The 12,677-nt window shown below is 47.0% G+C and overlaps 1 protein-coding gene across 1 annotated transcript in view; it reads left to right on the top strand.

The window, feature by feature from the left end:
* The window catches only part of LOC128055749 (uncharacterized), a 48,420-nt gene that overhangs the window by 7,859 nt on the left and 27,884 nt on the right, over positions 1–12,677 (top strand). Inside the window, 2 exon segments of the mRNA XM_052648284.1 lie at positions 8,843–8,956; positions 11,978–12,178. Coding sequence (XP_052504244.1) covers positions 12,083–12,178 — 96 coding nt within the window. The 5' untranslated portion in view covers positions 8,843–8,956; positions 11,978–12,082.

Genomic DNA, 12,677 nt, shown 5'->3' with positions numbered 1-12,677 from the left:
AAGAAAAATAGCTGGCTCTGGCCTGCTGCGATTCATGGGGTCGCAAAGAGTCGGACACGACTGAGCGACTAAGCTGTACTGAACTGAACTGAACTGGGAATGTTGAACCCGCAGCGATTTGCTGTTCCAGAAGCTCTAACTGTGCAGCCAGGGAAACAGTGAGAGCACATCATATCGACACATGAGTGAAAGCGGTTCTGACAAAAAGGATGATGTTGTCCCAAGGAAATGATGCCAGCAAAAACACCACATTAAAGGAACTGCCAGAAATATTTCATAGCATTGAAAGTACAAAGGATAAAGTATTTTAAGTTGATCTGAACTTAGAAAGGAGTGTGATGATTCACCAATGCATAGAGAAGATGCTGGTTCTGTATCTGAAGCTACACAACTGGAAGGCAAGCACTGTTGAAACGACTCTTGATAATTTTCCCCAGATTTATTGAAGTATAATTGACAGATAAAATTGTAATATAAAGTATACAATGTGATGGTTTACTCTGTGTGTACTTGGTGAAATGACTCCCGCAAACAAGTCAATGATGCCTCCATTACCTCATGTAGTTACCCTTTTCTTAGGGAGAGGATCTACTCTCTTAGCAGATTTCAACTAAACAACAATAAAGTATTGTCTGCTGTAGCCACCAGGCTATGCGTTAGATCCTCAGAATCATTCATCTTGTAACTGAAGTTTGTACTCTTTAATCAGTCTCTCCCTGTTTCCTCCGTTCCCAGGCCCCTGGCAACCACCATTGCACACTCTGCTTCCATGAGTTCGACTTTTTTCTTTTTCTTTTTTTTTTCAAATTCCACATATAAATGATATTGTGCAATATTTGTCTCTTTTCTTTCTGGCTTATTTTGCTTACCGTAACATATTTCAGTTTCATCCATGTTGTCACAAATAGCAGGATTTCCTTCTTTTTGAAGACTGAATAATACTCCATTGTATATTCATCCATACCATATTTTCTTTATCCATTCATCCATCAACAGACACTCAGGTTGTTTCCAAATGTCGACTCATGAAGAATGTGGCAATGAGCACAGGAGTGCAGATGTCTTCTTGAGATAGGACTTTCTTCCTTTGGATGTATACCCAGACGTGGGATTGCTGGGTCATCCTTGATACCTTTTTACAATGAAAGAAAATACTTGAATTCTCAATGTTTTAATTTAAATTACACTAGCAATTTAATAAGTATTAAATGTATAATTATTAGTTTCACTACTTTTTCACCTCCCTCTACATTTGTAACAGACCATCAAGAGGTTTTTTTTTTTTTAAAGAAATCTTTATTTCATGTCTATGATGTGTGTGTGAGTGCTAAGTCACCTTATTCGTGTCCGACTCTTTGCGACCCCATGAACTGTAGCCTTCCAGGCTCCTCTGTCCATGGGATTCTCCAGACAAGAATACTGGAGGGGGTTGCCACACCCTCCTCCAGGAGATCTTCCCAACCCAGGGATTAAACCCGTGTCTCCTGTGGCCCCTGCATCATCAAGAGGTTTTAATGCTTTGACAACACCTTTGAAAGGTCCCTGAACGATCATAATTTTTCCCATTATTCAGTTTTCTCTGCACCATTGCAGCTTGAATGGTTATTTTCACAGTCTCACAGTGCAGTGGGAAGCGAGAACTATGTATGTGTATGCATATGTACGCACCACCACATTTGTATGTGTATAATTTAAAATGCAAGTGGAGTATGCTGTCTTCCACATGCCTGTTTTTTCTTACCATATATTTTGCATCGGGTCTTAAGTTGCGGCATGCGGGATCTTTTGTTGTGGTGCCTGGATTCTCTAGTAGCACGCAGGCTTAGTTGCGTGTGGGATGTCAGTTTCTCAACCAGAAATCAAACCTACGTTCCCAGCAATCGAAGGGCATAGTCTTAACAACTGAACCACCAGGGAAGTCCCCATACATTTTCACAATTGAGGTAAAATGCACAGAACACACAGTTAACCATTTAAAATGTACAAGTCAGTGGCAGTTAGTGTATTCACAATGTTGCATGACCACCACCTCCCTCTAGTTTCAAAATATTTCTAGTGCCCCAGAACTGCACCCTGTGTCTATCGAATAATCACTCCACATTCCCCTCTCCATACCCTGGTAACTACTAATTTGCTTTCTGACACCACGGATTTGTCTATTCTGGACATATTGTGTGAAAGCAATCACACAATAGGTGACCTTTTGTGTTTGACTTCTTAGGATGCTTTTGAGCTTTATCCGAGTTGTACCATGTATCAATGTGTCTGTTGTTCCTTCTTGTGGCTAAACAGTGTTCCATTGTGTGAATATACCCCAGTTTACCATTCATCTGTTGAAGGACATTTGACTTGTTTCCACCTTTCGGCTATTATGAATAATGCTACCATTAACATTCATGTACAAGTTTCTGTGTGGACATTTGTTTTGTTTGTCCAGTATAAACCTAGGAGTGGTGTTGCTGGGTCATAATCTAATTTTATGTTTGGACTTCATAAAAATGTAAAACTTTTGTGCATCAAGGGACACTGTCAAGAATGTGATCAAAGTCATTGATTCATTTTGAGTTAAATTTTGTAGATGGAATGAGATAGAGGTTCAACTTCATTCTTTTGCAAGGGGCTCTCCAGTTGTCCTAGCACCGTTTGTTGAAGAAATTATTTGACCCCCATTGAATGGTCTTGATACTTTGTCAAAACTCATCTGGACATAGATATTTGAGTTTGTTTCTGGGCTCTCGATTCTGGTCATTGGTCTGTATGTCTAAGCAATGCCATTGCCACACTGTTTTGATTACTGTAACTTTGTAGTATGTTTTGAAATCCACCTGCATTTTTCATGTAACCTGAATATCTTTTCACGTCAGAATGCTAGGGGTGGTCTCATTCCTTTTGGTGACTGTATAGCGTTCCATTGTATGGATAAATCAAAACAAATTGAATCAGCCTCCAACTGATAAGACATTGAATTGGCTTGTTTTTTTTTTTTTCTCACACACAATACTGCAATTATCTTCCAGGTTTATGTATATGTATGAACATCCCTGTAAGATAAACATCTAGAAGACAGAGTGTTTAAGTCAAAGAATAATATAAGTCACTAGTATTAAGTTGCCCTCCAGAAGTTTTACCAGTGACTTTTAGTGCATCGTAGTATTGACTTGGGGGATCTCAATCTTATTATTCTCTGCCTGAGACACAGACAATAGTGTTTCAGTGTAGTTTGCATTTTGTCAGTTATGACAAGGTTCAGCATCTCTTCAAGTTTACATGCTGTTTTCTTTTTGTGTGTGAATTTATATCTTTTGCCCACTTTTTTTTTCAATTGAAATGTTGGTCTTTTGTAATTGGTTTGTAAGAATCCTTTGCATGTTAAGGCTGACACTGTATTAGAATGGTCTGATTATTCATTTGTCTCCCTCATTCTGTATGCACACCTTAAAGGAAAGGAAGGTATCCTATTCTCCTTTGTGTGCCTGGTGGCTAGCCTAGGGCATAACACATAATGGAAGTTCAATAAATACTTGCTGAAGTAATAAAAGGTGTGTATCTAAGTTCCTGCACCAGTTGTCGATAGTAAAAAGATGAACAAAGAAGAGTCCTGGTTCTAACGGAGCTCACAGTCTGGTTGGAGAGATAAACATTCATTCTCTCACTCAGTGAAAGTTTATTGAGCATCTTCCTCTGAGACACATGCATAATAATGTCCCAGGCAGCTGCTAGGATGAGAAAAATGCCAGGATTATGACTCGGGCGATCTGGTCCCCCTGGAATCTGGGCTGGTCGGTGCTCCTCCCTGCTCATCACTATCCCCATCCATAAAATGTAAGCAACTAGATCAAATTCTCTCATTTCCCACTGAGCATCTGTCAGTCTGTGCTTCATCGATTTTTTCTGGAAATAGTGAATCAGTAGCCCAAGGGGCCATGGTGTCACTGCTCAGCCTCCCCTTGCTCCACAGTGGCAGTGAAGTCTGTGTCCTGAGTTCAAATTCCAGCTCTGCTACCTGCTAGCTGTGGCCCTGGGTCTGTTACTTCGCCTCTTGATGGCACCTTTCTCATGGGATTAAAAGTGATGGGCCCTGTAAATGCTGGGCAGGCAGCCTGGCACAGAGAAAGTGTGCAGTAAATAAAAGGCTACGGTCATTACCCTTAAACTAGTCATCAGGGCTGTAGAGGAGTTGTCCAGGGAAGACTTGCTTCCTGGAAGATGAGAGATGAGGCACATGGGGAGTTGGAGGTGGGTGTGGCTTGGGAAAGGCTGCCCCAGCGCCTTCCTGGTGTCTCTGAATGAGGCAATGGTGAGAGCTCCCAGGTGTCTGTGAATGAGCCCCTGTAGAGATACCTAGGTCAGCCCAGTCAGTGCAAGAACCCTGGTCTGGGAGGCCAGCAGTCGCACCTCGGGGTGGGCCTGGACCAGCGCACTCACCACCGACGGTCTCCTCTATGAAGTGAGGCCACGCTCCCCTCTGAGACGCAAAGTTGCCCTCTGTCCTAATGTCTCGTATGACTGAAGGTCTCGGGCCAGCTAGCCAGAAGTCTAGACAGGGCTGGCTCTGCATGTCCCCTGGTGGTGGCCTCAGGGACAACAAGCACCCATTTCCTCACAGGGCAATGCCTTGCAAGGATTCCCAGGTGGCTCAGTGGTCAAGAACCCGCCTACCAATGCAGGAGAGGCAAGAGACCTGGGTTCCATCCCTGGGTCGGGAAGATCCCCTGGAGGAGGAAATGGCAACCCACTCCAGTATTCTCGCCGGGAGAATCCCATGGACAGAGGAGCCTTGCGGGCTTCAGTTCAGGGGTTGCAAAGAGTAGGACATGCATCAGGCAAGCAGCATGCAACGCCTTGACACCTGGCAGTGTTGCTGGTGAGGGCACCCCAGGTGGCCACCTGTGCCCTTCCCACCCTCGGCTCAGACCCCCAGTGGCTTTCCCTCCCCTTCAAGTTCCTGGAGACTGTCCCCGTGACACCCACGGGCTCAAAGGAAAGAGACGTGCAAGTACTCAAGGGCAAACACTCTTATTTGCACAAGTAGTCACAACTACACACGGATTTACCCACGTTCATAGTCACATTAAAACTTTCAGGGACCCTATTCACTTCTACTTCATAGGCCCCTTTCTCCATTAAAAAAATAATAATAACAAAGGAGAACTCCCTGGTGGTCCAGTGGTTCAGACTTAATGCTCTCACTGCCAAGAGCCCTGGTTCAATCCCTGGTCAGGGAACTAAGATCCCGCAAGCCACACAGCTTGGCCAAAAATATCTATATATAATTTATAACTATGTTGGTATAAAGAACACATATCATCCAGGCTAGATTCATTATTATACATTCATTATTATATTCCCTCAGTCGTGTCTGACTCTTTGCGACCCCATGGACTAGCCCCCCTGGGCTCCTCTGTCTGCGGGATTCTCCAGGCAAGCATACTGAAGTGTGTTGCCATGCCCTCCTCAGGGGATCTTCCGGCCCAGGGATTGAATGCATGTCCCATGTCTCCTGCATTGGCAGGCAGGCTCTTTACCACTAGCACCACTTGTGTTCTTATTTTAAAATAAATTAAAATGAAAACATTTTCATAGGCCCTTCAAACTATCGCAGGCCCTCAGCACTAAGCCTCCTGAGATCTGATGAAGTCAGTCCTACTGAAATAGGTCATATTACGGATAGGGAAACTGACATTGAGAGAGGTAAGGTGACTTGCCCTGAGTCACACAGCCAAGGTATGCATGACCCCAAAGCCTGTGTCCTCACCTTCTCCCCCAGCGTCTGTTTGGTGCCCAATCCCAGGTGGGCATCAAAGGTTTGGCAGGACAGACCTGCTCCACAAAGGGTGCAGTATGATACTCACTCCTGTGCCCACAGACTCACCCAGACACACACACCATTCGCTGCCCTGGCAGTCCCCTGCAGTGGAAGCTGGATCCTGGTTTCCAGCCCCAGCCCTGAGGTAGCATGAGTGGTTAAGCGTGTCCTCATCCTGCACAGGCTCTCCCCCGCTCCACGGAGCCAGGCGGCCCAGGCCACCCCCAGCCCCAAGGTACCACCTTTCCTGACAGCTGGCAGTGAGAATGAAGGGCCAAGACTGGCAGAGGAGAGGAAAAGGCCACACGCTGGGATCTTAAACTGTGGGCATCCCATGATTCGAACCCTCCCCTAACCTGCTGGAGCCCCATTTGAGTGTTTGTTGTTTTTCAATCGCTCAGTTGTGTCCACTCTTTGCAACCCCAAGGACGGCAGCACACCAGGCTCCCCTGTCTTTCAGTATCTCCCGGAGTTTGCTCAAATTCATGTCCATTGAGTCAGTGATGCCATCCAACCATCTCATCCTCTGTTGCCCCCTTCACCTCCTGCCTTCAATCTTTCCCAGCATCAGGGTCTTTTCTAATGAGTCAGTTCTTCGCATCAGGTGGCCAAAGTATTGGAGCTTCAGCTTCAACATCAGTCCTTCCAGAGAATATTCAGGGTTGATTTCCTTAAGGATTGACTGGTTTTTGTTGTTATATTATCATTCTTACATATTTCCTTGCCTCTTTTGTTTTGCTTTTAAATTTTATTTACTTTCGGCTGCACGGGGTCTTTGTTGGTGTACTCAGGGTTTCTCTAGCTGCAGCAAGTGGGGGTTACTCATTGTGGTGTGGGGGCTTCTCACCGCTGTGGCTTCTCATTGCGGAGCACTGGCTTTAGGCACAGGCTTCAGTAGTTGTGGCATACGAGTTTTTTTACTCTGAGGCATGTGAAATCTTCCCAGGTTAGGGATCAACCCCGAGTCCCCTGTATTGGCACCCGGATTCTTATCTACTGGGCCACCCGAGAAGTTCCTTTCTTGCCTATTAAGGTGGGGGGGGGCAGGTTGAGGATAGCACCTGCTTTCCAGGGCTGTTGAAGGGGTCTGATGACATCAGTAGAGTCCTAATTGCAGTGCCTCATGCTGAGTGAGCAAATTAGAACTGACTGTATTAATATTATTCCTACCTCTGTGATCAGGTGAGATGATGGCAGGTGTGATCTGGGGCAGAGGAGGTGTAGCCGCCTTAGGAGAAAGGCCAGAATTGATAGACATAAAGGGATGTGGGCAACCATGTCAGAGAGAGGATCAGCCTACCAGGCAGCCGCAGATTTTGAACCAAGTGGCCAGGAGGTGGTGAAGGAGGGGGTTGCCCTAAGATTAAGTCCGTCTGGGTGAGTCAGCAGGGTTTCAGACACAGGATGGGAGCAGGCACCCCTGCACTCGGCCCGTCTCAGGGAACCACCCATCCCCGTTCGCTCAGGATGGTGCTAGTTTCAGCACTGAAGCCTGGTGTCCTGAGAAACCCCTCAATCCCAGGCAAGCGGGATGGCTGGTCCCCCCAGAACAGGCACGGCTGTGGCCTCCAAGGCCAGCACTGGGCTCACACCAGGCCGTGCACCTCCCATCCTCTGCTGAGGGGCCTTGCAGGCCAGCACTTTCTCCCAGACACAGGGTGGAATGCCCCTCCTCAGATAATAATCGCACTTTCTTAGCCGCAGGGAGTAAATCAGAGGGTGAACTCTGACTGACTTCCCAGCCCCTGGAATCTCCCAGCTCGCCCCCACGGGCCTTTGCACCGCCTGGCATCCTTTCCCTTCCTCTGGGACTGGGCTTGAAGGCCGCGCCCTCCAAGGAGCCCCCGGGAAGGCCTGCCCGCAGGGGCCGTGCCCCCAGCGCCCTCTAGTGTCCGGTTGTATTAGTCTCCTGGGCGTCTGTACCAAGTACCACACACCGGGTGGTTCTAAATATAAAGAGAAACTTTTTCTCTCATCGTTCTGGAGGCTGGAAGTCCAAAATCAAGGTGTGATCAGGGCCATGCTTTCTCTGTCGGCTCCAGAGGAGAATCCGGTCCATGCTTTTCTCTTAGCTTCTGTGCTGTCAGGAGTCCTGGGTGTTCCTTGGCTCGGAGACACATTAATCTCTGCCTCACCCACTCCAGTGTCTTGCCTGGAGAATCCCAGGGACGGGGGAGCCTGGTGGGCTGCCATCTGTGGGGTCCCACAGAGTCGGACACGACTGAAGCGACTTAGCAGCAGCAGCGGCGGCGGCTGTCTTCACATGACCTTTCTCCTGTGTGTCTGCATTCTTTTCTCTTCTTACAAGGAAACAAACTGTACTGGCAACGGTCCACTCTGATCCATTGAGACCTCATCCTTAATTTTTCGAATATTTGTTTATTTACTATTATTACTATTTTTTTGGAGAAAGGAATGGCAACCCACTCCAGTATTCTTGCCTGGAGAATCCCATGGACAGAGGAGCCTGGAGGGCTACAGTCCATGGGGTCACAAAGAGTCGGACATGACTGAAGTGACTTAGCATACATGCATTGCTATTTTTGTCTGGGCCAGCGTTAGTTGCAGCGCGTGGAACCTTTAGTTGCCGCACGTGGGATCTAGTTCCCTGACCAAGGAACAAACCTGGGCCCCCTGCAGCCCAGACTCTTAGCCACTGGACCACCAGGGGAAGTCCCTCGTCTTAAATCTGTTACACCTTCAAAGATCCTGTTTCCAAATAAGGCCACATTCGCAGGTTGTTGTTTAGTCGCTCAGTTGTGTCCAACTCTCTGCGACCTCATGGACCAACCCCAAGATCCCCAGGGGATCTTCCTGACCCAGGGATTGAACTTGCATCTCCAGCATGTCTCTCGCATTGCAGGCAGGTTCTTTACCCCTGAGCCACTGGGGAAATATTCACAGGTTACCAGAGGTTAGGACTTGGACATATCCTTTCGAAGGACACCATTCGAGCCATAACACACACCTTCGCGTTGGTCAGGAAATACTTGCTGGATAGTAGTGGAGACAGTGTCTGTGGGCATCTCTTGACAGGCCTGGTCCACGCTGTGGTCTCAGCGCTTTGCCAGGACCTGGTCAGAGAAGATGCTCCGGAGAAGCTGATGACTGAGTGAGGACCAGAGGAGGACGTGCCCCACCTTGGGACAGGTGACGAGTTTTCTGGGCGCTGAAATGCTTTGAAAGACCTTGGAGGAACAGGCTGGATTGGGAGCGGAGTTTAGAAGGGACTAGGCTAGGGAGTTGCCTAGTTTAGGCCAGACTTTCTTTCCCTCTTTCTCTTTTTCGGCTGCGCTGGATCTTAGTTGTGGCACATGGGAAAAGATCTGTGTGGCATGTGGGATCTAGGTCCCTGACCAGGGATCAAACCCGGGCCCCCTGCATTGGGAGCGGGGAGTCTTAGCCACTGGACCACCAGGAACGTCCCATAGGCCAGATTTACTTCTTATAAGCAAGGGCCGACAACCATCCACTTCCTAGAATCTTCCAGTGTGGGCAAGCCTGAGCATTTGTATCCATGACTGGGTTATGAATTACTCTCCTTTTATTTCTCCTCTACAGTAAAGTTAGAGGGTCACACTGATAGTTATGAAATGTTGTGAACAGGTAGATTATATTGGACTTCCGGTTTGCAGTCCTGTGTGCAAGGAGCTTGGAAGTCATCACACTGTCCTTGTGAATAAAAAGCTGAGCCAAGATAAAAATTAACAGCTTTTCTTAGATTCATCAGAGAAGTGAGGCCACAACGCAAACTGCCGCCTCGGGTATGTGAATGTGTCATCTAAGGCTGCTTTCCCAAAGCAGCAGCAGACTTGAGAAGCTGCGACAAAGACTGTCTGCCCTGCAAAGCCTAAAGTATTTGCTCTGACCCAAGGCAGAATATGTTTGCTGGCGCTGATATAAGATAAGGAAACTTAACAGACAGGAATGATGAGCGTGGCTGGGCGAGAGCAAGCGAGAGAAACAGTGGTAGGAAATGACCTGGGCCCTCATCTCTGATCTAATATGGCGTCGTAGTATATGCTCGTAGGATACGGTAGAAACTTTGGGTTTTATTCTTAATATGAGGATTTTTAAAAGAAAGAAAGGAAACTGAAGTCGCTCAGTCACGTCCGACTCTTTGTGACCCCATGGACTGTAGCCTACAAGGTTCCTCCTTCCATGGGATTTTCCAGGCAAGAATACTGGAGTGGGTTGCCATTTCCTCCTCCAGAAGATCTTCCTGACCCAGGGATTGAACTCGGGTCTTCCACATGTAGGCAAATGCTTTACTGTCTGAGCCACCAGGGAAGTCCAGGTCTTAGTTGCGGCATAAGGGATCTAGTTCCCTGACCAGGGATGGAACCCTGGTCCCCTGCATTGGGAGTGTGAGGTCTTAGCCACTGGACCACCAGGGAAATCCCAGTGTACAAGTTTTTGTATGGACATATTTTTGTTTTTCATTTCTCTTGGGTATATACCTAGGAGCGGAATTGCTAGGTCATATGCTAACTCTATGTTTAACATTTTGAGAAACTTCTAGACTGTTTTCCACATCCGCTGCAGCATTTTACATTCCCAGAAGCAATATACAAGGCTTCCAATTTCCCACCATCCTTGAAACACTTGTAATTATCTGTCTTGTTATAGCCATTCTAGTGGGTGTGAAGTTGTGTCTTAGTGTACCATTTACCTAATGACTAACGATCTTGAGGATCTTTTCATGTGCTTGCTAGCAATTTATACCTCTTTGGAGAGATTCAGATTTATACTTTGCAAATGCCTTCTCCTATGTGGGTTTTTTCATTTTCTTGATGGTATCTTTTGAGACACAAAAGTTTTTAATTTTGGTGAAGTCTAAATCCATTTTTTCTTTCATTGCTTGTGTTGTGATATATAAAAGCTGCTATATATGGTGTTATATATTAAAAAACCGTCTTCTAACACAAGGTCAAAAACTTTACTCCTGTTTTCTTCAAGGAGGATTATAGTTTTAACCCTGACTTTTAGGTCTATGATGCACTTTGAGTTAATTATTTTTTATAAGGTAGGAGTCCAGTTTCATTCTTCTGCATGGGGATATCCAGATGTTTCAACACCAATTTGTTGAAAAGATTGTTCTGTCTTCATTGAATTTTCTTTTCTTTTTTTGCTCGGGGGTCGCATAACTAGTTAGCATGCCCGAGTCTCCTTCGTTATCGGAATTAACCAGACAAATCACTTTACCAACTAAGAATGGCCATGCACCACCACCCACAGAATAGAGAAAGAGCTATCAGTCTGTCAGTCCTGTCCCTCTTTGAATTTTCTTGGCCCCCTTGTCAAACAGCAGTTGATCAAATAGCAGTATACTTTTGGGCTCTCAATCCTATTCCCTCGATTTATATGTCCATCCTTATGGCAGTACCACACTGTTTTTTGGGTTCCCTTAGCTTTTTAGTAAGTTTTGAAATTGTGCAGTGTGTCCTTCAATGATTTTCTTCTTTTTTAAGCATTCACGTTTTAATTTATGTTTGTTGAATCTTTTTTTTTTCCCCCTTGGCAGCACTGCAAGGCTTGTGGGTTCTTAGTTCCCTGACCTGGGATGGAACCCGGGCCCTGGCAGTGAAAGCACCGAGTCCTAACCACTGGATCGCCAGGGAATTCCTGAATCTCTTTTAAGGCCTGATCAGCTTCAGATTGGTTTTAGCACAGAAATAGTCTACAGGTGGTATGTGTGTTTCCAGAGTCAGGACGTGATGTAGGCCTGGCTCTGTGATGATAGAAGCCATCCATAATCTTCACCTGGATCATTTTTAACTAGAGGTGATTTACATTTTGAGGGCTTCCTGCATAGCTCAGTTGGTAAGCATCTGCCTACATTGCGGGAGACCTGGGTTCAATTCCTGGGTCGGGAAGATCCCCTGGAGAAGGAAATGGCAACCCATTCCAGTATTCTTGCCTGGAGAATCCCATGGACAGAGGAGCCTGGCGGGCTGCAGTTTGTGGGCTCGAAAGAGTTGGACACAACTTAGCACTATCTTTTTCTCTCTTTTTCTTAGCATTTTGAAAGGGTTACTGTGGTTGCTGGGGTGGGGGGTGGTCCCAGGGTTTCAAGGACTGAAGGATAGCCGTTCGACAAAACACTTGTTGCCGCGCCTGGTGCAGAGCGACCACTCGATAAATACCAGCCCTTATTGTTCTTGTTATTAGAGCTGGGCGGGGGGACCAAGTCCTGGGCCTGGAGCCATTTTTCCGGCCAGGGTGTTCTCCCTTCTCTGCCCTTGGAGGGGACGTCGCCCCACGGCTCTGGGAGGCATGTTCAGGAATGCGACGGCCATCTGTTTGCACCTGGTGGGGCCCCTCTGGGGAAAGAAGTCTGGAGCTTCGCTCACCCGGTGTTTGCACCAGACTGTAAGTGCTCTCGCCCCCCCTGCCCCCCAGCTCTGCTGCTCGCATGGCCTGGGGCTCCTGGGATCTGGCTTGGTCCTGGCTTCAAAGCTGTGCGTGAGCCTCCTCTTTCAGGAAGCCTTCTCTGACTGCAGCCTGGGTGTGGGCCCCTCCCTTGCCCCTGCTTCTGATCTAGCTTATAGCTCTGCATCCTTGGTGCTGCAGCCTCCCCATCGGCCCCTAACCCAGCCCAGTGTTTGGTACACAGTAGGTGCTTCATAAATGTTGGCTGAATAAATGCATTATGCATAAACTCAAGAACAGGCACTGGTTCCTCCCTTATCCAAGTAGTGTGTGATGTACGCAAAGGTCACTCCATTGAGCACCTCGAGTTTCCCCCCTTTTTCATCTCCTCCCTGAACTCATTCAGCTCAGTTCATCTTTGTTCTCACTCTGTGCCCCTGTACCCCTCTACTCCTTCAGCCATCTCAACCCTCCTCAAACTCCCTCACTCCAACCTCTA

The sequence above is a fragment of the Budorcas taxicolor genome, chromosome 11 (assembly GCF_023091745.1).
Source record: "Budorcas taxicolor isolate Tak-1 chromosome 11, Takin1.1, whole genome shotgun sequence".
Classification (NCBI taxonomy): Eukaryota; Metazoa; Chordata; class Mammalia; order Artiodactyla; family Bovidae; genus Budorcas; species Budorcas taxicolor.
Note: the sequence above shows the minus strand (reverse complement) of the source record. Positions and strands in the feature narration are given on the sequence as shown.